This window comes from Lepisosteus oculatus, chromosome 1 (assembly GCF_040954835.1).
Source record: "Lepisosteus oculatus isolate fLepOcu1 chromosome 1, fLepOcu1.hap2, whole genome shotgun sequence".
NCBI classification, from domain to species: Eukaryota; Metazoa; Chordata; class Actinopteri; order Semionotiformes; family Lepisosteidae; genus Lepisosteus; species Lepisosteus oculatus.
The window spans coordinates 26,519,525-26,545,907 of NC_090696.1; the positions used below are offsets into that span (position 1 = coordinate 26,519,525).

Genomic DNA, 26,383 nt, shown 5'->3' on the forward strand with positions numbered 1-26,383 from the left:
TGAAACCACAATGGCACTGCCTGTGATAGAGCTGTCGAGTTGAAGGAAAAATATGTCTGTTTTGAGAAATATTACAGTATTTATTTTCTTTGTACTGCTGGGCTGTATTTTAATTTAACTAACGGGTACTTCTGAAATAATTATTTATATATAAAAATAAGAAGTGATAATACTGTGGTACATGCAACAGGAGGACCGCGTTAATAAACCAAGTCGACTGTAATCAGTGAGTATGTTGGAATTTTTTGAACTGTTATATATTTGTAGTTTTAATATATTTATATATTTAAAAGGTTTAACTTCAAAATTACAATTTGGTTACAATAAATACTTTACGGTTTAACTTTTCCATCAGCTTTATAAACAAGATATTTTTCTTTGCAAATGTACGTGCAACGTAGCTGTTCCATTTTTATTTTTATGTGAAAGTACAATTAAAACATTTGTATTTGTTGCAGTTTGTAAATAAAGCAAATGTAATTATTTTATATAAAAAATCCACCATGTTCAGATTTGGCATTACTCAAAAAATGAAATTCAGACTGTTCGGATGATTCATGATATGTGATCTCTATGTTCTCCGTTTCTGAGGGAGCCCCAAATATTGAATTGCGTACCAGTCACTGCCAGAGAGCAATATCTTATCACCTGTTGTTAGAGGGATGACAGGGAGCCTAGTATCACTGCTCAGTGCAAATAGCCGAAGGCATTAATCATTTTACATCAGAAAAAGTAATCGCAGTGCGATTAATTCAAATGCCACGTTATTCAAATTATTTTAGCAAAAAATTAAAGCAGTGAATTAATACTGATGCAAAAATTAGCGACCATTGGAACCTCTGTATAATTGCTGTTTAAATTGCTTATGAATTTATACATTATTCCAGGCACACCCTATTTAATATTTATCTTCAAGCCCCTGATGATTCTTGGTTTGATGTTTTCTCTAAATGTGATCAGAAAAAACTTTGTTCCAAATACATGCGAACTTAAGCGAAAAATGGCTTCAAACTCTGTCCTAATGGAGCTCTGTACGTTTTGTTCTAAAACGACACATTTTGATTTATTGCTTGCATTGCAGAAATGCCCAATCCGAGCACACGTCCTAAGAGGGTGAGGCGGAACCGTCAAGCATCAAGGGGGATCCAAGCTAGGAATGAGCTGGTGTCCAGATCTCTAGAAAGTGCCCAGCAGTGCTTGCAGAACCAGGACTATGGAACTGCTTTCGTCCACTATCTTCTCGTTCTTAACCTGTCTCCTGCACTGAAGGAGTTTGCCAGAGTAAGTTTGAGTGACATTTTTAGCTCAGGGGATCCCATACTCCAGAACACGTTGTGTATTATATCACGTTCCTCTGCTCTCTGGAAGAAGCAGCAAGTTTGGACAACCTAATTTTTTTCATTGTTACGGCCTTTCATGTCACTCCTGTACATCTTATGGTCTTGGTGGAGAAAAAATGTTTATCTCCTCATTTCCTAGCTTCACAAGCCGCGTAATCTTTTTTCATATGTACTGGCATGCAATCATAAAGAACTTCTGGAAGTAAAAATGTCCATCTTGTTAATTGGCATCACTACTGGGAGATATTAATATAGTAGTAAACATCACATCGCAGTTTCCACTGGGCAGGTGAGTATCAGGCAGGTGCTCCTGGGATATGCCTCACTGACAGTACAGATGCAATGCGTGCTGTTTTTATGCCTTTTTAACATTTTTGTTATTTTTTCAAACACTATGTGGGATCTCCAGAAGATACCATTTTGTCTTGGTAAAAATAAATATCAGTGCTAGAAACAGTAAATTTAAAGATAAAGATTGAAGCTGGCAATTTGATCTTAAGGCAACAGAAAAGGAAATGTTACAATAATAACACCTGTTTTACTTTGTAATGTTTTGACTGAGACATATTTTACTTCCAGAATATCAAATCATATGTTCTGTGCCCACCACCTCATTGTAATGGTTTAGATGCATGTGCTTGCCACCAGATTTCATTAGAAATAATTATATGTAGTGGTTCTGTGAAAGCAGCTGTGGCCATGACATAATTGTTTCTATTGATGATAACTTATTTGTATTCCGTAAGGTGACAGGTTAGTGTATGCGTCTCCCTGTTTTTGCTGTGCAGTTACAGCTGGTGTACAGTGCAGTTGGGATGGCAACAAGGGCCTAGGAGAGTTAAATAGTACTCCAGATGTGACATAGGTATATATATGTCTATGCATGGGACCGTGGAAACAGTCGGTAAATCACATTTAATGGAAAGAAACAGGTAAAGGTTCATTCCATGCTGAAAGAAAAAAACAACGTTTTGACTGTGGGGCCTTCTTCAGGTGTGTTTCTTTTCTTTACCTTTAATCATGGAATAAACTTTCACCTGTTACCTTGCAGCCTGTGCTGCCCAGGAGGTCTCTCATCCAGGTACTGACCAGGCTCACACCTGCTTAGCTTCAGTGGCTTTCCCGTTGCAGAGTGATATGGCATCTGGCTAACATCAGCTGACATTGCGGTTTTCAAACCAAATTAAAACAGCCTAAATAACTTTTAGTGTGTTTTCATGCAATGTTATCCTTTTTTGTAGGAGTCCTTCAGGTTTACTCTTTTCAAATGGGCAGATGAGTTGGATGCCCTTGGCCGTATCCAGGACTTATTTGACTGCTATGAGCAGGCGATGGAGCTGTTTCCAGCTGATGAAGTCATTGTGAACAGTATGGGAGAACACTTGTTCAGGTACACCTGGAAGTCATGGTCAGCCGCTTTAATTATGTGTTCCAGGAAATAAATCAAATTAATTTCATAATACAAACAGACATATGAAAACATGTACTGTAAATACCTGGCCACAACAGAGCTGTTTGTTGTTAATTAAATTAATTGATTTAGCTGATTCTTTTATCAACAAAACAGTTTGTGTGGTATGGTATCTTGTGGCACTTCAAGACTTTCTGTTACACCACACAAGAGGGTGTTTACATCCATTTGCAGTGCAGTGCCTGAAATATCTGCTGTATCTGAAATAATTAACATCTTTCAAATGTGGCCTGCAGATGAAACGTTGTCTACAAAAGGCAGTGAAAAAAGGCATTCATGAATACTGACAAAGCATGGTGAAACTGTTCTTACAAGTATAAATACAGATAGTTGTTTATTTAAAGATTCCTTTATCCATTTTCTACACTTCCTCTGCCTTCAGAATGGGGTTTAGGGATGAAGCCGCATGCCATTTCCACAAGGCTCTGAAGTTAAGTCCTGATTTTGCTGAGGCCAGGGAGAACTTCTACAGAGTGGCAAACTGGTTAGTGGAGCGCTGGCATTTCCTGATGCTGAATGACCAGAGGAGAAACACTAAGTACCAGCAAGCCATCCAGAAAGCCGTGGCATCTGGGTGCAATACTGTGCTTGATATTGGAACTGGCACTGGTATTCTTAGGTAAGTGTAATCGGTTCTAAATAATTTACAGTGTACAAAATAACTATTTGCAGTTCTCAAGGGTTTCTTTTCAAGAACAAATGAATTATTGTATATTTTATGGCATTCAGAGCTAGGTCATCTATCTTGAAACTATCTCGTATAGAAATATGGGGAGTAAAATTGCAGCTTAAAATTTTTTAGATGATTCTATATTGTGAAAAGGTTTGTGTGTTTATATAGTTATGTTTGTTAAATATAGAAATATTCCATTTTAAAGCTTACTTTACCAGCCTTAAAATTGTGAAAAACATCTTACAAACTGAATACCAATAAAGCAGCTGGATATACATGTTCTTTCTACACATAAATGTGGGTTAACAGTAACAAGAATTTCATGGTATCTGTTTATTGTTTATTGTTGTTTTTAAAAGTGTTCTATTATGATGCAAGTGTTTTTTTGGTAAAAGAAGCATGACAACAAGCAAATCCTGGTTTTGATATGAAAATGACCTCCTGCTTCCCATGTTCTTACAACTTTGTCTTGGCTGATCATATGCTGTAATTCTGTTTCCCAATAGCATGTGTGCTAAGAAAGTAGGGGCAGCACGTGTTTACGCCTGTGAGCTTTCTAAGACCATGTATGAGCTTGCATGTGAGGTTGTATCAGCCAATGGAATGAATGGAGAAATCAAGATTCTACACATGAAATCACTGGATATGGAAGTCCCCAGAGATATCCCAGATAAGTAAGGTTTTTACAAAGCTTATCTCAGCTCACAAAAGAGGATCTACACAAGTGTGCCTTTTGAAGGAGTTTGTTCTGCAGGTCTTGTAAAGGACACATACTGTAGAAGCATGAAGTAGACAGAGGCATAGACTGCAAAGTCATATTTCATGAATTTTTGTCAGGAAGCTACTATATTTCTTTGATATAATGCATGTTTGAGTTTTGATTTCTTAATAAATCATTAACCAATGTACTACAATAACTTTCAGAACAGAAACAAAACATAATGTATCCGAAGCACAACTGGAAGCTGTACAGTTACTCTCAGCATTACATACCGAGCATCAAAATAAGCTTAATACTTTGTCCATATATGTTTTTAGAAGAAAAAAATATACAGATTAATAAAATTGGGGGATACGTTTTGATTAATTGACCATTCACGACTGACCCGGATGTATTTGGGTGACTTTGATAGTTGCATTAGCACTAAATCACTTAATTAGTGAGAGCTGATTGTGCCGACTTAACTTGTTGAATGTCTAGTGTGGTGAAACTCATGCAGCAAAACAATATGTCATGCTTATCGAGAGAACAGCTCCTTCATGCCATTGGTATGTTGGGGGCTGGACTAAATCCCACACACAGTTACTTGCCATCTGGGGTATTCACAGATGGCAAATTGTAACCTAGCAAAAATGTTACAGTCAGCCAGTCTGTCAGTGTTAGGACACAGTGCAGTAGACCATGAGTCATGACACCTCATCAAGATTGAAGTATGACAGTCTGGGCAAGAGTGTCTAGCCACTAAAACTGAAGGCAACTGAACTGCAAGGCACTACATCAATCAAGTCCAGGGTTCATCCTGATTCAAGCAATACAATACACAATACATGCCTTCATACTGTTCATTTAAGAACAGCACGAATGTGATATTTCTGTCATGGACGCACTACGTTACTAAACCTGGAATCCATTTAGTATCTGTGAAAAGAAGTGGATGATGTGAGGTGTCTGGGGATCAAAGACCAGTGAATGGGGATGTGCTTCTCCAGGCAGGGTGAGAGGAATGGGATAGCATACTGCAAGACAGGGATGATAAGCATGCACCAGAGATGCAGAGCTTGCAGTGCCTCCAATAGCGGTCATACGCACTATGACGTTGTGATTTTCACAGCAGACACACCAGTTCAGCAACCTTTTTTATGTTAATCCACATTAGCATAAAACACACAAGATTGTTTTGTCATTTATGACTAGTCCTGTCTTTTCTCACTTGGTTATTATAAAAAATAATTATCCTAATAATTACAAATAAGGAAATAATTATCCTTATAATTACAAATTCATAAGGGTGTTGATAATTTTCATTTGTTGTTCATCATTGTTTTTTAATCAAAACTGCTTTTACCATGTGGCATTTGACTGAAAATGTGAATTTACTCTTAGATAAGCATCCCTTTAATTCTTATACTTTATTAAAGAAGGATTAATTTGCAAGCCGGTTTAGAAAAGCAAATGGAAAGCCTGCCACATGTTTGTGCATAGCGTTAAGACTAAGGTTATGTTTTTATCTTTATTTTGGCAGGGTTTCACTTGTGGTGACAGAAACTGTGGACGCAGGGCTCTTTGGTGAAGGCATCGTAGAAAGCCTGATTCATGCTTGGAAGCACTTACTCTTGCCCCCTCAAGTAAGGACACTCAGAACACATTTGAGCTCGCACAAATTTCAGTTTCACAGATGTAAATTTCCAGTTGTTTCGTCTAGAATCCCCAGGTGTGCACAGTCACAGAAAGCTAACGTAACCTTAAGAGTTGTTAAACTACTCTTGCATTTAGAGAGAAAGTGCTATGAAATGTACATAAATATAAGTAGCTGCTCAAGTTCTTATGTGATTTATTGTGGTTCTAAATGTTTTTATGCAGTGTTTGTGTAAAAGTGTCTTAAGAAATGAGAGTGTGCAATGCAATGAGAGTGCAGTGCTTTTTTTTAGCTATTAGCACTCATTTAAATTTTACTGCTAAATTACCCTTCTAAATATAACATATTTTAAACTATGAGAATGATAATGATTAAAATATAATTATTTGTTATCCATTCTTCCTTTACTTTCCATATTATTAAGGTTTTTTCAGAAAGGAATGTGAAAGTTGTTAACTATTATTCTATAATAAACCTTTCCCAGCACTGACATCTAGTGCTTAAGATTATTATGACCATTTTTAAGGAACTATTGATAGGCCTTAAAATAGTGAATATGATTTTTTTTTACCTGGATTAAAAACTGAAAAGTAAATAAAATTGAAAACAAAAGAAGTGACTGATAACTGAGTGCATTTGTATAATAGAGGAATTTATTCAGTCATGACCTTACCACTATCCCAAACCTTTAATAACACCAGTCTCAACCTAAAGCCTTGCCTTAATCGTTACACTTATTTCTAACTTAGCCTTAACACAAACTTAAGACTTATCCTTATTTCCAAGCAGAACCTGTCCTAACCTATCTCTAATCCTAGCCATTACTCTTGAGTTTTAATTCAATCCAGCCAATCAGAATTGCTCCAGCCATGTTTCTCCTGATGTGCTGTTGCAGTATGGTGTTTCTGTTGTTTGCCAGGGTTCGCAAGGCCCATGTAGTACACCTACACGAACAGGACGAGTCATCCCTGCTGGTGCCACAGTGTTTGGCATGGCGGTTCAGTGCTCCGAGATACGCAGGCATCACAGGTAACTCCTGCCTATCGAGATCACTGCAGTGTGTCACTGATAAGGCTTGTAGCTATTCACTGTAAAGTGATCTGTGTTATCTGTGTAATAATGCTGAAAGCTGAGTGTATGTACTGTTTTAGATTCCTTCTTTTTCCTCTTCCGTTAATTTCTTGACTGAACAATCAAAGCAGCTTTTCCACCACAGCACAGGAATTTGGTTTTATCTAGGCCAAGCAACTTCAATGGCGCACATATACAGTAAGTAGGGTGAGGACATTTTTAAATAAAAAGGCTATGCAGTCTAGACTCTCTTCAAAGAGACTCCTGGCACGCGTCATAACATTGCTGTTGACATAACCACTGTGATGTCCCATGTACAGGGTGTGTGTCCCCTCAGTGGGAGGGCTGTGTTTGTCGAGAGCAGGGGAGTTCCACAGCCCGGTCAGCTACTCCCAGGGCACTGCTGACTCGACAGAGCCCTACACCACTGAGCGGCTGAGCCAGGTTCCAGGTGGATACACCGCTCTCACTCAGCCCTTCCAGGCCCTTACTGTCGATTTCAACAACCTGCAGGTGCTGTACACTTCTCATCAGGGTTTAAATTTTGTATTATAACGCTTATCATAGAAGAATGTTGTCTTCAGAATTGCCAAGGACTTGCAGTATCTAATACATTTTTCCCCTTTAATCCTTTGCACATGGTTATGATTATATGTATCAGGCATTTTCATAAAGTTGTGATTCTGTCCTTTTTTGCCAGAATAAGAAATGCATCAAGCATTCTAGATGCTACGAACTGAAACTTTAAAGATGATTATTGTTTTACGCTGGGTTGTTGAACGTCTACTCTAACCTGATTTGTATGTTTGCACTGTATTCATTGTTGAATGTGAAAAGCTTTTAATTATATTGACCAAAGAACATACTGAAAAAAATACCAACCATAAGTATTACACGGGCTAGTTATTATATTGTATTGTAATTCTGTCTGTTGTTGTAGATACTACAGTAAATTACAAACGGCTCTGTTTAGAGTTGTCATCACCAAAAAAAACCATGATGGCTCTCCACCTGTCTCGTCTGGCACTTGATTTTGGGAGTCTTAATTCTCATACCTACTTGGAAAGTGTTTTCTCACCTTCAGATTAGCTAGCCGTGGAAAGTAATCCTGCAAGAAACACTGAGCTACTCATGTTGTACCATTTTTAGTAAATCCCTAAATCTAGGTGAATGAATTTATTTACATCTTCAATAAAAATAGTGCAGTTTTTTTTTTGTGGGAAGCACTGTGCATTGTATGTAACCCAACTGAAAAAGGTATGCTTTTCCTAGTGTAATTGGGTATGGCCATCCGCTCAGAGTCAGGACTTTCTTGTTATTGTGTGTTTGTTTCTTTTAGGAACTGGAGGGCCTCTGTTCTCAAAAGGCATCTCAGGTCAGCGTGGCTGTTGTCCAGGAAGGTGTGTTAGACGCCATTGCTCTGTGGTTTGAACTGCATCTAGATGAGGAAAACAGTCTTTCCACAGGGCCGGAGGAAGAGACGTGTTGGGAGCAGGCCATCTACCCAGTACAGAATCTCCGCAGTAAGTGTCCAGGGGCAGATCGTTCAGATCTTTATTTTCTAGACTTCTTTTGCAGATAATTTGTCTTGTTGCTGGAGGATCCTTGTTGATCATGCAAATGATGTAGAAAAAAAGAATTCAGCTTTTTTTTATTAAAACTGCTAACCAGGTATTTAGATTTACGAAAGCACTTTAATTTTTCTGCTGAAATGTCAGGCTAAAAGTGAAGTATTGATTGTTAATATAGACGATTTGCCTACTGCAAATGTTCTGGTAAAAGGTGAGCTTAACAATGGCTTGACTTAAAGTGCTAATGACCGTGATGACCTGGGTTTATCCTTTACATTTATGATGTGTATAAAGATGCAAAATGTTGCCATGAAGGGGTAATTTTGGGTACTTAATGTCCTAGAATTATCCATGATATTCTCAGCCCGTCCCTAGCTGGCATTGAATTTCCATCACACAGGCATACGCCAACCCAGGACCTTCTCCAGCAGTAGTTAATCCTGCCATGCCATAAGGCTGACACTTGGTCATTAGAGCATTTAACACTAGTGGGTGCCCCAAGAGTTTACGTCACCATAAGAGGCTCCAGGCTCCCACCTAATGAGCCCTCTTACACTCTTCTGCTCTAAATGATCTGAATCATGGCACCACTGTGGCATAAGCTGCTTATCCCCAACCAGGATTCAGTTACTGTCTTTCCCAGGAAAACAGAGGTGAATTTCACTGTGTCAAGAGTCAGTGCCATTGGGTATCCTGGGGCATTGTATCATTATAACTGGCTCGTACTGAATGAGTCCTGTTATATGCAAAGAGCTGGAGCACTGGGAGATGATTCATGATTCCATGGGTTGGAATATGTTTGCTTGTTCATGGGTTAATGCGTACAGTTCAGCTTGCACTAATTGACAAGGGCACTGGAATATACTCTCCTCGGACTGCGGAGGGGAAGGCTTTGGTGCAGCATCGTTTTCAGACCACCAGAATGTGCATTTTGTTCATCTGCAATGCTGTATTATGAGTTTATTGTATTGATATACTGTATATTTATTTATTTTTTCAAATGCATTCAATAGCAGTGTATGAAGACATAAGCAGATGTAAATTACAAAGACAACCTTTGTCCTACCATGTTTGAATTATGTGATGTACCGTTTTGGTGGTAAACATCAGCAGTTTACTACTTCAGACATAAACTGAAGAATAGGGCATTTATTTCAATCAAGGTTCTAAAATATTGCCCCATTAATTGCATCCTTAATTAAGATAAGATACTTAAACACCATATGAATTGAACAGAAGTAGATTTAATTCTAAATAAAATCTAAATAGATTTTTAAATTATTTTTGTTGGAGTTGATTTTATACTATATTTAAAACTGGTCTATTTTTGATAGAGATAATTATATTTTTGAGTTAATAATTAAATGTATTGTTAACTTCTTAACATATACAGTATATATAATATATATAAATAAAAATACAGGGGTTAGTTGGGGTAATTTGTGTTTATACCCTGATGGATTAGTTATTTATAATGTTTTCCTCTTTTTTTCTCTTTCTTTGAATGTTAGAAATTTAAGGATGATTATGTAACATCTAGGCAGATGCCCTGATGAAAGCTTTTGGATGCTGAATTGTTGATAAATATTATTGGAGGAGAAAGAGTGTGCCTCCAGCTAATCTTATTACTTTTACATCTTTACAAAATTCTACGATAAAACTACTTTAGGCAGACTAGAATAATGTAACAAAATATTTAAAAAATGTAAACAGACATTCATATGCTTTTGTATTAAGATTTCTGCTCTTGACATTCCTAAAGCTGAAATTCTCTTTACCACATTGCCTAAGGTGGTTAGCATAGAAACTCTGTATCTTTTTTTGAAGTGTGAATTAACTGAATTGTTTTGAATGCAGATTGCAGTGTTAAGCCTGGAGATACCCTGATGCTGGACGTGTTGTGCCAGGATGTGTATTTAAGGATCTGCAATGTGATTGTGGTGAGAGCAGAGGACCATACCCAGGCACATCGGGCAAGTGAAGAACCGGGGACCAGCTCATTCTCAGCTGCAGAAGCAGAGCTCTGCTGTGCTTTAGCTTGCCTTCAAACCAGCCAGGGAAGTGCTCAACAGACATGCATGCTGGAGTGCTCTGAAATGGCCCTGCTGAACAATTTACAGTTCCATGACAGTTTTAAGAGGGCATTATGCAAACTGCTTTCAGCTCTGAGAGCAGGCAGTAAATCTGACAAATTACGTTTCGCGGATTCCACAAGCAATACCGACCATGGGAAAAGTTTTCATCAAGAAAATCCAAGTTCTGAACCTGACCCCTTGTACGTGTTGGACGTCTCTGAGGGATTCTCGGTTCTGTCCCTGATTGCGGCGAAGTTGGGGTCAGTGAAGGCCTACAGCTCTGTGGAGAAGGAGACGCACCAAATGGTGCTGAAGCTTTTGGCAGAAGCAAACGGGATGTGTGAGGATTCGCTCGAGTTTTGGCTCGGTCACATTCAGGACGACTCGGTTGTTCTACAGCGGCCCTCGACAGGAAAGCTCTGGAGCGCGATCATCCTGGACTGTATCGAGACCTGTGGGCTGGTTCGCCAGGAGCTCATGGAGAAAGCAGCATTAGCCAGGTCTGTTAGAATGTGCTCATATGCGGGAAGTAGCAATACATGTTTTTTTATTTAAACACTTTAGTAGGACATAAAAGCAGTCAAAACACAGAAAATGCTTAAAATTGCTCTTCTTCAATACAACGTCCACTTTAGTCAGTAAATATTGATTTATTGTCCAAAACTAAATGAGTTAATTCATGCACAATCTGTCTCGATATACATATTTCACACAACAGAAGTCATGCTTAACGGTTTTTCTTAACAGTGTAATGTGTTACATGCTACCTAAACCATTAGGGTGAAAAAGTATCCCCCATTCTCAGTTTTCAAAGCATTTCTCCATACTTTCTACTTATGTTCTATGGTTTCTGTTTCATTGTTGATGATGGAGAAAACGATTGTGTTGACTTCTTTAACTGCAGTGATGGTCACTAGAAAGTATTTTCCCACTTTTAATTCATATCTACTTTCCTTTTATTGTTTTCTTTTTATATTTACTTTTGCTTTTCCGAGACCACTTTGGAAGGCAAAGGTATTCAATGTCTCCATGTTCTGTAGGTGTCTCCTTGAAGAAGGTGGGCGAATATTTCCAGAGCGCATTGTGATGTATGGGATGCTGGTTGAATCTGACACCTTGCTTTTAGAAAGTGCTGTTCAGGGCACAGAACCAACTCTTGGATTCAAAATTGCGCCATTTATAAACCAGTTCACGGTACGTGTTTTTACCTTTCTGTGGCCTTCAGGAGTGTGTGTTATTTAATGATGTGTTATGAAAGTTGCTATATAAATCTTATTTATATCAATTGACAAATGTATTAATGAGAATAAGAAAAATGTGCTGTTTTTTATTAGCATGCATCAAAATACTGATTTCTAATATACTGTCGTTACATTTGTTGTCAAACAGGCTTTTCTTTTTGATATAATTTTGGGGATAATTACCAATCCAACTGGAAAAAGCATCTCCTTTGAAATAACTTAATGAAATTATATTTTTAGTTTTTCTGTATGCTTAAGTAAGCAGGTAGACCATAATTAATTGATCATTCATGACTGGACATGATTGACTATTCCATACATACTGAATCACCTCATTAGTGAGAGTTGATAAATCACAGGTGGAGAGCTGGTTTTACCCGTTGAATGTTAAGTCTGGTACAAATAAAGAAAAGCACAGAAAATAACCAATATGCCATGCCACACCTATCAAGAAAAGCCTGTGTGGCATCAGTAAGTTGGAGGCTAGTCTATATCCACATACTCTAACTCATTGTCTAGCACTGGCAACATGTAGCAGCCAAACAGAATTCGTCATTGACAGGTGACGATCTGCGAGACGGTGAGTCATGACACCATGCAAAGATCAATCCAAGTGTGATCCTTACACAACTTTGCTTGCACTGATTGATGGCAGCCTGACTGCATGGTGATTCAATGTTTAGGTCTGGCATCTTTACATTATTCCTTTCCTGTGGGCTTGTCTTGACATGACCGTGTACATCAGGGCGATACATTCACTTGTGTTGTTTCATATAACAAGCTGACACATTTGTCCCCGATAATGACACCCCATGTCATGTCTCTTCAATGATGTAAGTGCAGGTGCTACAAAATGATTGTCATTTCTCATAGAACTTTGGGAATTTGATGCAGTTGTAAGTGATAGGTACAGTACCATTTGATCTGAACAGTAGGCCAGCTTCATTAATACATGACTGCTTAAAACAAGGCCTTGTCCTGGGTGCTTAGAGATTCCTGTGATGTATGTGTTGTTTTTCCAGGTGCCTGTTCACGTGTTTTTGGATTTGTCAGCTCTCCCTTGTAAACATCTGAGCCAGACTGTAGAGCTTTTTACTCTGGATCTCATGAACTCCGATGTCAATTACACACATCAAGAGGTTAAGGTAAGAGTTAGCATTTAAGGAATATGCAAATGATGTCAGGGGGCTACACTGTAGTGTGGCCACCTGTCACGCACCATTCTGAAGCTGGTGACTGATATTCCATGTCCTGTTCGTCAGTGTTCGTTTGCAAAAAAGTGGAAGTTTGGTATCATATTATTAGCTTAGGTTTGGGACTCTGTATCCAACAAAAACTGTTGCTACTTTATATTGCATGTTTTAATATATCAAGTACTGTGAATCGTATTCTCTTTTTAACTTATTGAAAAACCCTAGGTGAGTTTTGGTATTATCCAGGGATGAGGTCCCCAATCACTCTGCTTTGTTAAAGTATCCTGAAAGCACACTTTGCTAACTGCTTTGTAAGCTTTTCCCCAAAAGAGTACCCTATTCCTAAGCCATTATGTTTCCTTTTACTCTAAATGGCTCCTCCACTGCAATATTACAATAATTGAATATAATTTTAGTGATAAATATTTTCCAGAGAAGTATATGAAAATAGAATGTGGTCTGTTGATTAATGGTAATTACACAATGTGCAAGCAAACTTGAGATACAAGAAAATGTCAGTTAGTCACCAACTTGTGAGATTGCCCAAGGCTGTGTAATCTTTAAGCACAAATCCTTTTCTGTGAATGTCTATCTAGATAAGGACACTTTTGTAAGATCTCATTAAAAACGTTGTTCTTTAAAATAAAGTTCCACTTATACTTTGGAGTTCACAATGGAAGGGCAGAAGAAGGATAACTTCAGCAGTCACCACTCAGGCTTTAAAGAGTATAGGTAGAGGCCTTTGGCTCATGATTTCCCAGCATTCAGTACACTAACATCCCCCATCCATCTGAAGACCTACTCGAGAGCTTATTCTAGGGTGGTTCCAATGTCCTCATCAGTACTAGTCGTTGCTCAAACAAACTGGGCTAAAGAAATCATATTCTTTCTTTAGTGCTTTACTGGGGTTTTGTATCTTTTGAATTTAGTTTATAACAATACTTCACGTGTTTATATATGCCACAGGTGCAGGTGTGCTCCTCGGGCAGAGTGACCGCAATCCCATTCTGGTATCAGGTTTACCTGGATGATGAGATCAGCTTGAGTACCTACAGTGAGAACTCCCATTGGAAACAGGCCGCTGTGATTCTCCATCAGCCAATAGAGGTGTGCACTGGGGACCATCTTACACTCAAAATTGAGTACCACAAGAACAGTATCTCCATCAGTGCTCACAGAGGGGAAGAACATACCGCCACAGAATCTGCCTCTGCCATCTGACTAAATTGATATTTTTCTTTTAAACTGTCCCTTAAACAAATAGTTTGTCAGATGATCAATCTGGCTACTTTTGGCTACTTTGTCCATCCCCAGTTTAGAAGCTGGTAATTTTCCTAAATTGTATAGCATTTTTTTAAATAAAAGCAATTGTGAAAAAACTGCACTTGAACAATTAATTGCTTTCGCTGTGGTAAATGATCAAGTGATCAGAGAACCTAATGTTTGTCAACTCTGTGTAATACAAAAAGTGACTTTTACTGCATCTGCTGGTGTGGAGGCTGCAAAGGAGTCAAAAAAATAATGGGCTGTGTATAATTACATTGTTGTGTAGTCACAACTTTAGGGACAGCAGTACCTGGTGTTACGTCAAAGATTTTGTACAGAACACTCTGACCATGTGGTCAGGAAAATATGAATAGTATGATGGAGTAATATACATAAACAAGTTTTAGTATTCTCCTATATTTCTGGAATGAGCTCCTTACTTAGCAAATTTGACTTTATTTGATAATGACTGCCTAACACTGGTATTTTGTCATATGTGTGTAAACAAGTAATAATATGAGAGAGAGAAGAGGATTCTTCCAACAGTTGACAGTGAAAAGTTATTCAAATACAGCTGCAACAGTGTGTTCAATAGTGAGCACAAAACTCACAACTGCAGTTGGAGCAGAAACATCCGGAACTGGACCTTGCTAAAAGAACAAAAAAACTATACCATTTAAAACAAGTTTTAGAAGAATGCAAATGAATATTCAGACTGTTTATTCAGTAAAATATTTTATGGAATATTTACACCAAAGGCCATTAGATCATTATGGTATCCAGACTTGTCATACAGGACCTTTATGCTACAGTCACAACACTGTACACTGAAAGACATCTGTCCAAGTGACACTTTGCATTCTGCAGTTTAATGAGCTGTGGTGTACAGCATGTAAGGCAAAACAGCACAGTTGCACAACCACTGCTGAAGCTCTTGTGTTGTACAGTGACATACATCCCCTTTATACAGGCATTGATATACAAGATACCTGTACGCTAAATTGAATTATATAGCTTCAATGTCAACCAAGCTAAACCAAGTTTTACAATGAAAGCAACAATGGTATTTTTTGCATCTGTGCAAAACTAAATATTTTCAGTAGGTCTCATACCTGCAAATTTGTTAAGATACAGGTTTTTACTATATCTATTATACAGTATTAGTCATATCTTTGTATTACAGTCTGGTGGTTTAACTCTTTTATGCTATGCCATACTCAAATGAACTTGAGTATCATTTTCTGTTTCTTCACTAATGGTGATTTGCAGTTAAATATATATTTAATTTCACAGAATGTGTGGTTTCAACAGGCCCTAAGTTAAGAGCACCCCTTTAGTTTGGTTTGTAATCTGTATTCTTTATCAAGCTGATTTATTAGGTGTTTTGTGTCTGCCAGTATTGGCAGATCACAATACTGACTCCAGGGACCAGCAGGCAAGCTTGTAAAAATCATGAAGAAACCTCTTTGTCTGGCCCATAAATCAAAGATAAGGGTATCAAGAAAAAAATCCTTTAAGTATGAAAATAAAAGTTTAACTAAACAAAAGTAATGAAAGCAAAGGGGTCACAAGTCGGAACATTAGTGCTGTTAAATCACACTTTGGATTATGAAGTTTTAAGATGTACTATTAACAGCTGTAAACAGTATTAATAACTAATATTTGGCATAGTCTCCTCTTAAGGAAGCAGCAATACAAATCTGTCATATTTTAGTGTCATTTTCCAATTTATACCCCTAACAGAATGAAAACCTAAAGGAAGAGTAAGGTTCTATAAATTCCAGCACTACTCATGTAAGGTCTGTCAGTTTTGTTTAGATTTAGTTTGGTTATGGGAATGCTTCTGTGATGGAACCTGTTGCATATAAGAATCAGTACTGACACTTTAAACTGGCTGCACAAGGCCTCTTCAACCTGAGCTGTAACTGAACCGAGGTCAGTGATATACAATGTGACCAGCCCTGTATGGCCAGAGCCATTCACTGTTTGGTTAACACTACACATAGGAATGTGGTTTTAATGGTATTTAAGGGCAGTTTAATATTGTCAAAAGTATCTAGCTCAGTCACTTCTTTCAAATTCATATTCTTCCCCTATGCTAAACAAAAGAGCTTTTTTCTGCTTTCTTATAAAAAAAGGCTGGCCTCGCAGATGCTGTTACCAAATCAAATTCTGAAATGTGTGAAGTGATCCTTTGACTACAGTTGCAAAGTCCTCACATTATGAAGCAACAATTTAATAACTGGGCTAATTTAACAGTTAAAACAGCAGATCAATTAAACCAAAGAAAGCAAGACCAATAGAAGCTTCAGGTCCTGCTTAGATATGCAATTTAAACACCACTAGTAACAATTTTAACATTCACAATGCCAACATCTTATGATGACATCAGTTGCTGAGCGCTTCATCGGGAATATCTACACTAACACTACTATACAAAAAACAAAACCATGTGCTTTTTTTCCTTTTGATTTTGGTCATATGGCGATGTTGGAAAATCAACTTCCATGTTAATTCCCATGTTTACAAATGGGTAAAGCATACCGGCATACCTCGCTTCTGTGCAAAACCTTTTACTTTTAGTTGTATTTTTAAGAAGGGATATATTGTTGCAGAAATGGAACTGTGCGGTTAATCTGGATTCGGAAGTACTTTTGTATCCTGAGCCAGGGAGTTGGGGAAGTCCTCGTCCCCCACCTGTGTGGCAGAGCTGAGTCCTGCGGGCGCAGATAAGGAGTGGGGTGTCACTGTGGTCTGTCCAAACCCCTGATAGCGGCCTGTGGGTGATGGTGGCATGGAGGAGGTATCCATGACTGCCTCCTGTGTTCCTCCAGCAAGGAGACTGGTATGCTCATTGTGCTCCTGTTCTTCCCCAAAGTACATCTTTCTTGGACGGCCTAGAACAGTTCTCCCTAGAGAATTAAAACAAATGTTGACAAGAAGTTATTTTTTTGAATGCAACAGGAATGTTAGCAAAAAAAAAGTCTTCTTTTTCAGACCTGTGTGAATGGGGATGGAGGATCACAACAGCATTAAGGAATTTAACGGGTTGCAGTGCACAAGGAAGTGCAATAAATCAAGTGTCTGCACTTGATTTGCATGATAGTAACTTGATGCAAAGAAGTTACAAGTTTGTTTCATTCCCTTGTTTATCTGTACATCACAGCACACATTAAGAATGTAATAAGACTTTGGAAAACTGGTCAGTGGTTTTAAGAAAAATAAACAGTAATCAAACTTCAGCACTTGATGTTCTACGAAAAGTGCATCAGAAAGCATCCTTCTGGAGGAAAGGGGTAGACTGGCCCTGTACATTATCTTCTGTGTATAATTATTTAAAATAAAAACCTTGCAATTAACAAGAAGCTTATACCTGAAAGTAACATTTGCATTTAATAAGCTTCTTAAGAATATAGTTCACCTTAAGAGAATAATAATCCAACACAAGTAATGAACAAAGACTAATGGTATCACCATTTTCTGTATATGTGCGAGACCTCTGACTAACGTACAAAACCTAACTCTTAGGACAAATACCACATTTTAGTCCTGGGGCGCAAAATAGTATGTGATACTACACATAACTCCTAATGTGCTTTGTGGAGTCGGGCGTCTTAAACTCAGGGTGTAAAAAATGAGCTCACCAACGTTCCGCACTTGTTCCGATATGTCAGCTCTGATGTCCGAGATGTCCCACATGGCAAGGAAGGAGTCAAAGCATGAGCCCTCCTCAGCCTCTTGGATGTAAGGCTTGTAAGTGAAGCTGTAGTGGTGAGCAATTGCAGCGAGAAACATCTCCACACAGATGATGAAGTCCTGAAAGCCAGATTTCATTCAATTCAATGAGTGGTATAGCCCTTGTTACAGTAAGTTGAACATCTGACTAGCCTGATCTGCATTTATGCAGAGTGTTCCAAAACCACTGATAAAAAGGCAAAGAGGACCATAAATAACAATGCAAGCCATTTACATTGAACATTTATGACAAAGTTAACTTTTTGCAATCCTCAGTGAACCTAAATTATCCTCTGTTCCACAAAAAACACTTTTAAATGAATTCCTCTATACTTAAAAGTTAAAACATTTCTTGCCGTATAAGGTAGATTTATAATGGAAAATAGCATATGCTCCAAAAATTAAGAAGGAAATAAAGAAAGAGTTTCCTTCATATACCACTTGGCATGTCAAACTTTAGGTCTATAACCAGAAGAAAAGAAGGTAGGTTTTTTCCCTTTAGCCTTAGTTGTTGGTAACCAAAATGCACAAGAAAAGACAATAAATCTTACCTGTAAACCTGTGGCCACAGCTTCCACACTGTCCCAGTCCCAAGTGTGAGAATCAGAAATGACCCCTACTTTAACCAGAAAAGCGATGAACACTGCTTGCCTTAAAGAGAGTAAGGACACTTGTAACTAGCTTATAATATGCCTGCCGCATGTAAACAAAAACTTGAAAATACAGTGTTGCATAACATTAACACATACTGTACAATCCAAAAGGAAAGTAATTAGTTGGCATTTATGAAAAGCACAATCTTAAGAATATTAGAAAAGAAAATCTACTTTTCTGGTTTTAGCCACATGCACTTCTCATATTCTTTTAACACTGATGGACTATAGCCAAAGAGAAAGCATTAGCTATGTTTGTTTAGCATTTACTACCGAACATTGGGTTTATCCCATGAACACTTGTTAGAGGTATGCCACAAAAAACTAAATACTAAGGTAGTTATTGCTTATTGCTTTTGACAAAGCTGGATTCTCCTATCACCTACAGAGGTATGTGAGAAATGAAAGCATATGGATTGTAAGTTCAAAATTACAGATACCAACAACTATTTTAAGTTTCCCATCACCATGACTGTCATATCACTGATAAGTTAATAGACTTGTCAACTGACAACCATGAAACATTGTTTCATACAGACAATTATTTCAATGACAGAACAGAATGCTGGTATGCTGGAATCTGAATGCACAAAGATCCATACTGCTGCAATACTGAATCCCTTATAATGCCATGGTGGGGGTAGTGCAGGTTTGATGCCATTCATCACATATTTCTATTCAATTGAGAAACAAACTCTAACATATTATACTGTCACATTTTCTTAGTGTGTAAAGTCTAATGTAAAGATTACTTGAATATCCCTTACAAAAGCCGAGTAGTATATGACATGATTGGAAATATACATCTGTAGCCTACCAGAATGACACAAACACAACCAGTTTCACACAAAGGAATTTCCCAACAGGGCGGATTGGGTTGAGCTCCTCTCTCAAAGCCTTATAGAACAGCACAAGGCAATACATGGCAAACTGGAAGTAAAAAGAAGAGTTTCAGCATCACTTATTCTGTTTTCCACTGATTTACTAAAATCCTCTCTTAACTAAATTACAGAAAATATATTTTCAATACACTCTCGAAACAAGTCAAGCATGGATTCTGACTTGTATGAAATAAGAATGTGGGTTGGTGTCATGTTTAAAATAACAATGAAATAAAACAGCAAAACAAATTACAACCCAACACTATGTTTCAATGTGTTGTTCAACATCTGGATTAAATTCATATTTAGAACATCTCTGGAGAACTTTTATACTGTAACAAAGGAGACACCAATCCGAGGAGAACATCTCTTCCCTAAAATTCAATATACTTATCTGCTCACTATGTACGGACGCAGAATTTATATCTGTTAATAAAATTAGATTATATGAAAGCATAATATGTCTTCTGTTTATTTATTGATTAATTGATTTCCAAAAAATCATCTGCAACTTGAACCTACAAATCCTCACATAAATTTATTTTACAATAATTGTAAAACTACTGCTCCTACGGTTATGTTTTGACCTAGAACATCTCAGTTTCATGGAATCAAAACAGACAATTGTAACCATTGGTGTGAAAAATCTAGATTCTCAAGAGACAGTCACTGTACCAGTTGTGAGACGTTGTTGACGATCACCAGGAAGGTCCATGCATTTTTTGAGCTGAAGTTTCCTTCATCATACACACCACACAGCTGACAAATTCTTTGAAAAGCAAAATAAAACACAAATGTAATTTTTCTATTTAAAAGTAGAAAATAGGTCTTGTACTATAAGTAATACTTGCTGAGAGGAATCACTGTCTTTAAATAGCTTCATCAGTTTTGTCCTATATAAGCAGTTACCTTTGCTTAACTGAGAAACTGGTTAAAATACAGAAAAATGGCAATGATTAAAATGTTTAGTAACTTAACTAAATTCCTCAAGAACTAATCATTCTTATTTCAATTTTATAAACTCGATCAACATGATAACTCAAAATAAAGTAACGTGGAATATTTTACTTACAATGCTATAATTGTGGTAAAAGGTCTCACCACTGTGTACTGTAAAACCCCCAGCTTGCACCTAAATAACAGAACCCTGCAGGAAAAGCAAAACAGAAGTGATGCATCTATAAAAAGGAAAGCACAATGAAGACGTGAAAAGATACAGTAAGAAAGGTTTATTCCATGCTGAAATTAGAAGGAAAGAAACACGATGTTTCGGCTGTGGAGTCTTCATCAGGTGCATCTATTTGATTGGGGATCCCACATACGGTATCATGGCCAGCAAATGCAGTATGCAGTTTGCTTAAGCACCAAAAATGGTGATGAAATCATGAAAACACTGCTCGGTGTTTCAACTGTCACTCATCAACTAAAGCAGACTGAAAGATGCACAATGTTCGATTGCTTAAGATAATATCAGAAGCATCTTCACTTCATTCTCTGGCAGTTTTTCAAATCTCTAGATTTAAAGGTCTATTGATTATTAAATTATTTTTTCTGAATCTGGCAGCAAATGTTATCCAAGACAAGATAAAAAGTACTACAATTTACAAATCTATGTAATTTGCTGTCATTAACTATTCAGACAGACTTATAGCTGGAAAACTGGAAACTGTCCATAGTCTGCAGAACCATAAAGCATTTCCTAGGTCTACAGGAACATCTAGCATCTATAAAAACATTACTGTAATAACCATCTTTATATTTCATGAAAATTCACCCTTCTAACTGTATAAGTACTTTAAGACCTGTGATTAGAGAAATAACAGATACTCACTCTCCCATAGGCCAGGGTGGACAGCAACATAATGGAGGTAGATGTCTTTGCTGCTCTTTGACTTCCAGCATCAGCACAAGACTAGGATACTGGTTGCTCAGGTAGTTCAGCAGAAAAATCATGAAGTTATAAATGACATATGCTTCATAACATTCTCTGCATGTGTCAACGTAGATTGCAATGCTAGGGTACTTCAAAGCAATCCACTAAAGGAACAAAAAAAGAATAATTAAATTATATTTCAGCATGTCAATATATGTATTATAAGGGTTGCATTTGTATATATTAATGTACACAATACATACAGTAGCAATAACTAGTCCATAAAACACTATTCAACCTCCTAAAACAACATTTAACTGTCCTTCTGAGGAGAATATATTGATTGAGAATATTTCCAAATAATAGGAGGCCAATGGACCCATCTACATTGTTTGGTAATAAGTAGTTAATTGAACCAAGGATCTCATCCAGGTGATTCTTGAAAGAAAACAGGGTTAAAGGGTTCCAACATGGATAGGTAGCTTCTTCTATACCGCCCATACTCTTTGGTTTAAGAAGTGCCTCCTGTTTTCAGTTTTAAATGCAGATCCACATAACTTATTTAAATCATCCACACTTAGGTACGCATTTGTGGGTCACTTTAGAAAATCTGTTCAATTTAAATGTACGGCTATAAACAATGCAAAACCTCTCAAAGAATTATTTGTATGTCTTGAACAGCTTCAAACTATATCTGTTTCCAAGGTTTACAGCTTCTTCAACTGTGTTCTGAATGCAAGACGCCTGTTCTGCCTCATCCCATACTGCACATTAGCCAGACAGACATATAGGTAGTGGACAAAAAATGGGGATATCAATGTAAATATGCTTAATGAGCAAGTACAGACTGTAAACACAATGGCACAGAGCATGTCTAGCATTTGGTAGGAGCAATACAACACCATTTTTCTATAAGAAAGTCAATTAATTCATGCCTGGTTGAGGGAGATTGAAAATGCCATCTCAATTATCTTTCAGGAATATTCCATAAATGTTCAACTGAGTTCAGGTCGGTGACTGAGAAGGCCATGACATGTGGATCACATCATTGTCATCAAACCACTGGGAGATCACACGTGCTCTGTGCATTGTCATCCTGGAAGATTCCCCTACTAGCAGGAAAGCAAGGCTGAAACATTGGGTGAAAATAATCCTTCGGTACTAGTATATAGAGATTAGCATGTAACTTGCACTCTTAAAGAAAAAAGTGCACCCAAACCATGCCAGGAAAATGCACCCACTACATTAACAGAGCCACTGGAACCAAGCACTTGCAGTCAACTAATCTGCAATCGCCTGCCTGTTTTGTCTTGCACTTCAAATCACAATATCATAACCTTGGAGTGTGTGCTTGCCGCACACTATTGCTGATTATCTCTCCCTTGAATTTCTTTGCTGACATCAACTTTGACACCATTGCCTTTGAAACATCATCCAGTCATCACTGACGCTGCTAAAAAAAAGCACCCCAACAATCACCCCTCTTTCAAAATCTGAAGTCTGCTCTTGCAGCCTTATCAGCCATGAATACATGCAACCATGTCTGTTCGTCATTTGTATAATCCACTCTACACTGTTGGGATGATATTTGCTTAATTAATGTATGAAACGCATGTGGAAGCCTTTGCTTTCAGTATACTTGTTGCCCTCATTTACACAAATATTTCCTTTTCCTTTGCACTACCTGTAAATGGGACAGACACACTGTTTTCAATTTCCTAACCTAAATATAAACTATATTAGCCATGAGACATAAATTGTGTGAGTGTTCAGATGAGAAATCTGTGAATTAAAAATGCATTGCACAGTCAGAGTTAATGCAGATACTCAGAATATTGAAATACAATATTATAATACATGAACTATACATTCACCTTACACAGCTGAACAATGAATCACAAAAACCTTTAATGTCTGTACCGTATGACATAAAAGGAATTTGTTTAAGACCTTTACCAGTACTTACACTGTCTAAGCTGTATATTGGCACCATCCATAATATCCTGATGAGAAAAAGCAAAATACAAAGACTTAAAATCATAATGAATGTTTTTAAAACAATGCAAATGTCTGCTTTACTAATATACCTTGGTAATGAAATCTTGGTATTATCTTTATGGTCTTAACATGACCAGGCAGAATAAACATGCTGCATTTACACTAAACTCTGGCCAATTAAATTAAAGTCTTCCATATTCATCACTGTGGGTATCTTTAAGGTACTGCAAAAAAAGTTGAAACTGCAGGACTGCTTATTTGTTAACAGTCCAAGAATTACCTTGTTTAAAGTAATTTACAGTATATCAATTTAGGAACACATTTCAGGATTTTGGCATTTCTTTAAGAGCAACAATTTAAATTAAATTTAGAAAAAATATAATATATGCATGTAGCCCGAGTAAAAATGAATCATTCGACAAATGGACATTCACAGCAAGCAAACAATATTTGTAGCCAATTCCATGTTTAACAGTTCAGTTGCACCAAAAGGTAGATTTGAACCTGACCCGCTCTCACAGAATAAATACAAACTGGACACTAAGTTAACAAGAACTCAACAGCTCATATGCAGAAGAGCTGCCATAGTTTTTGCACTGACTTTACATGCACATATGTACACATGTAAATGTGACTATATGCACTAACAACATCTGCACCTTTGATGAGTAATGTTAAACTCGGGGGAGGACTCACCTGATAATTGGCTTCTGGAGTTCAGGTTGAGTATAATGCACAAGATGCTGCAGGATTCCCCAGAGAGAAATAGGTATAGTCATAAACACAAATATCCCTGCAATGAACCATGCTTTATTGTGTGTCCCAACCTGAGGGTGACAAAGGAAACAACAATGTAACAGACCCACCTATGGCTATGAAACTACATGATGTCACATACAGCCGGCTTGACTATATTCTTCAGGACACAAAATATAGGCTACACATGGTTCAGTGAGGATTTGTGCCATGCTCCACACTTAAAGAAGAAATGTGAAGAGGACTTTAAAAAAAGGACAATAGAAAACTCCATAAAATAGAATCTGTAATGGATTTTTAAACTTCTGAACATGGCATATAATATACCTACAAAATCATATTTACTCCTATGTAAATATTTTAAGTATTCTGAAAGCAGGCTTCATAACATTTCATAGCCTACAAATCAAGATATAATAGTGTCAAAACTGCTCCCACCAAATCTTGTCTTAGAAGGGTGAATATATAACTCAGGTTTTGCTCTTGTCCATAAAAGTGTACAGTTTTAGTATTCTAGTTAAAATATAAACTTAGAAAGGTCGTATATACATAATTTGTACAGCTACAATATAGAACGAATTATAGGGATGAATACTTTTGCAAGGCACTATCTACAAGAATGGCAATGTGAACAGTGAATATTCAGAAATATGTAAATATTTTTCAATTATCCTAGTGACATAAGCAGTGCTGCTTTTCAAATTTATCACATGTCAATTCCCACATAAAGATCTGGGACTATACCTGCATTACACTGAATCCGAGTTTAGTAACTGTTTATTAAAGACCTAAATTTTAATCCTGCTGTACATACAATGCAAACGTCACTCCGCAGTTACGTGGACGAGACCAAATTTAAAGATCTCGGAAAACGATTTGTTACAGCACACTCCAAGAGATACTTCAGCGGCTGCATTTTTGTATTTAAGCAGCAACAAATCAAATAAGATCGAGAACTGTGTAAAACTAGATGTATTGTGAAACGTTGCATTCCTGTAGAATTCGCTTGCTTATCTTATAAGACACGTTATTTTTAAAATAAAGTTTTCACGGCCCGTTTACTAAGTCATATTTGCTCTTACCACCCATCCCTCCTGTCTTCAACTGTTTGGCATCAGTGTGTGAGAGGACCAGATAATGTGATTGGTGTGGCTGTTGACTCATCCTGTAACGATCCGCAATCTTAATACCATATAGTGATATCATTCGGCTACCTGACAGGCATCGATTTGGTGACAACAATACACAGCTTGTTGTTGTTTTCCCCCCCAGCAGTCATAGGCCGGACCAAATACACCCTTTAACATCCTAAACGAAGAACGATTTTAATCTTACCTCCGATTTCTGCAGCTCCCAGACGCAAAAAGGCAAGACCACTAGCAACAGCAGTATGTACAGTACGACCACCAGCGGTCTGATCCACCGCCTCCAGTTTCCGCAAGTGCAAGGCATCTCTCAGTTACTGTTCGTACATTCAATGTGTGCCGCAAAGTGCAAATACAACGCTCAGCTACCAATCCAGAACATGAAGACGACAAGATCTTAAAACATGTTCAGGGTTTAGAAGTGGCAGCATAAAGGCGGTTGACATACTCTGAAATCACGAGACTGTCACGGTCGATAACTGTAAATAAACCATATTAGCGCTATTTACTGCACGTTTCGTGTCCCCCCAACATAACAAACACAGTCATTGTTACAAGTGACAAGTGTCACAGCTCGTTAACCTAACGAATGCCAAACATACGTGAAAACTTTTTGTATTGTCTGGGCTGTTACAAAAGAAAACAAGTTTGCCTCACAAACAATGCACCCCCTGTATTTTCTTCAGTTTTGTCATTTCTTCGCGACAACCAAACACAGATTCATAAGGTCCGACCCACTTGCTAAATTCTGATTGGGTTTTTGTGTTACGTCACCACACATCTTTTTATTAAGTGGACATTCTACCTATCAATCAATATCTGGTGCAACATGAGGTTGTGCTAAAGTAAATGGTTTGGTTGGTCTATCATTTTCAAGAAAATACGATTTCAGGTTCGTTCACTGTAGTTTAAGATGTGCAGTCAAGTGATGTGCGACTTGAGATAGGGTAATGGCTGATGATGTGTATTAGTGCTTTTACCAGTTCATTACCAGGGTATATTACTGCTATACTCTTAACAAAAAAGATTAAAATAAATAAGTCTGAGGATACCTATAATAAAAACCTCATTATTATTTTATACA

General features: G+C 37.5%; 2 protein-coding genes across 3 annotated transcripts; one reads left to right on the top strand and one right to left on the bottom strand.

Annotated features, from left to right (window-relative positions):
• On the top strand, positions 1–14,384 carry prmt9 (protein arginine methyltransferase 9). Of its 2 annotated transcripts, none has more exons than XM_015344511.2 (13): positions 1–230; positions 1,082–1,281; positions 2,582–2,730; positions 3,194–3,430; positions 3,991–4,158; positions 5,728–5,830; positions 6,761–6,870; positions 7,233–7,425; positions 8,252–8,435; positions 10,341–11,058; positions 11,599–11,752; positions 12,822–12,944; positions 13,959–14,384. In XM_015344511.2, exons 2-13 carry the CDS (start codon positions 1,084–1,086, stop codon positions 14,211–14,213), a joined length of 2,592 nt encoding a protein of 863 aa, XP_015199997.2. In that variant the 5' UTR covers positions 1–230; positions 1,082–1,083; the 3' UTR covers positions 14,214–14,384. The 2 variants fall into 2 exon arrangements, with proteins under 2 accessions (XP_015199997.2, XP_006629607.2); XM_006629544.3 differs by having other exon boundaries at positions 2–226.
• Positions 14,385–14,961: 577 nt separating this feature from the next.
• tmem184c (transmembrane protein 184C) lies at positions 14,962–26,018 on the bottom strand. The gene is made up of 10 exons (XM_006629545.3): positions 25,490–26,018; positions 24,095–24,225; positions 23,367–23,403; positions 21,359–21,564; positions 20,600–20,674; positions 20,203–20,296; positions 19,464–19,576; positions 18,545–18,644; positions 17,903–18,074; positions 14,962–17,170 (listed from the first exon to the last, which is right to left on the bottom strand). Exons 1-10 carry the CDS (start codon positions 25,604–25,606, stop codon positions 16,890–16,892), a joined length of 1,326 nt encoding a protein of 441 aa, XP_006629608.1. The 5' UTR covers positions 25,607–26,018; the 3' UTR covers positions 14,962–16,889.
• Between the last annotated feature and the right edge of the window lie 365 nt (positions 26,019–26,383).

Excerpts from the sequence above, each read along its gene's own strand:
- prmt9 (XM_015344511.2), top strand. The coding sequence starts at position 1,084 with ATGCCCAATCCGAGCACACGTCCTAAGAGGGTGAGGCGGAACCGTCAA. Across the intron at positions 3,431-3,990 it reads ACTGGCACTGGTATTCTTAG|CATGTGTGCTAAGAAAGTAG; the intron begins GTAAGTGTAATC and ends GTTTCCCAATAG. Across the intron at positions 7,426-8,251 it reads TCGATTTCAACAACCTGCAG|GAACTGGAGGGCCTCTGTTC; the intron begins GTGCTGTACACT and ends TGTTTCTTTTAG.
- tmem184c (XM_006629545.3), bottom strand. The coding sequence starts at position 25,606 with ATGCCTTGCACTTGCGGAAACTGGAGGCGGTGGATCAGACCGCTGGTG. Across the intron at positions 24,226-25,489 it reads GGGAGCTGCAGAAATCGGAG|GTTGGGACACACAATAAAGC; the intron begins GTAAGATTAAAA and ends TGTCACCCTCAG. Across the intron at positions 18,645-19,463 it reads GTTGTGTTTGTGTCATTCTG|GCAAGCAGTGTTCATCGCTT; the intron begins GTAGGCTACAGA and ends ACTCTCTTTAAG.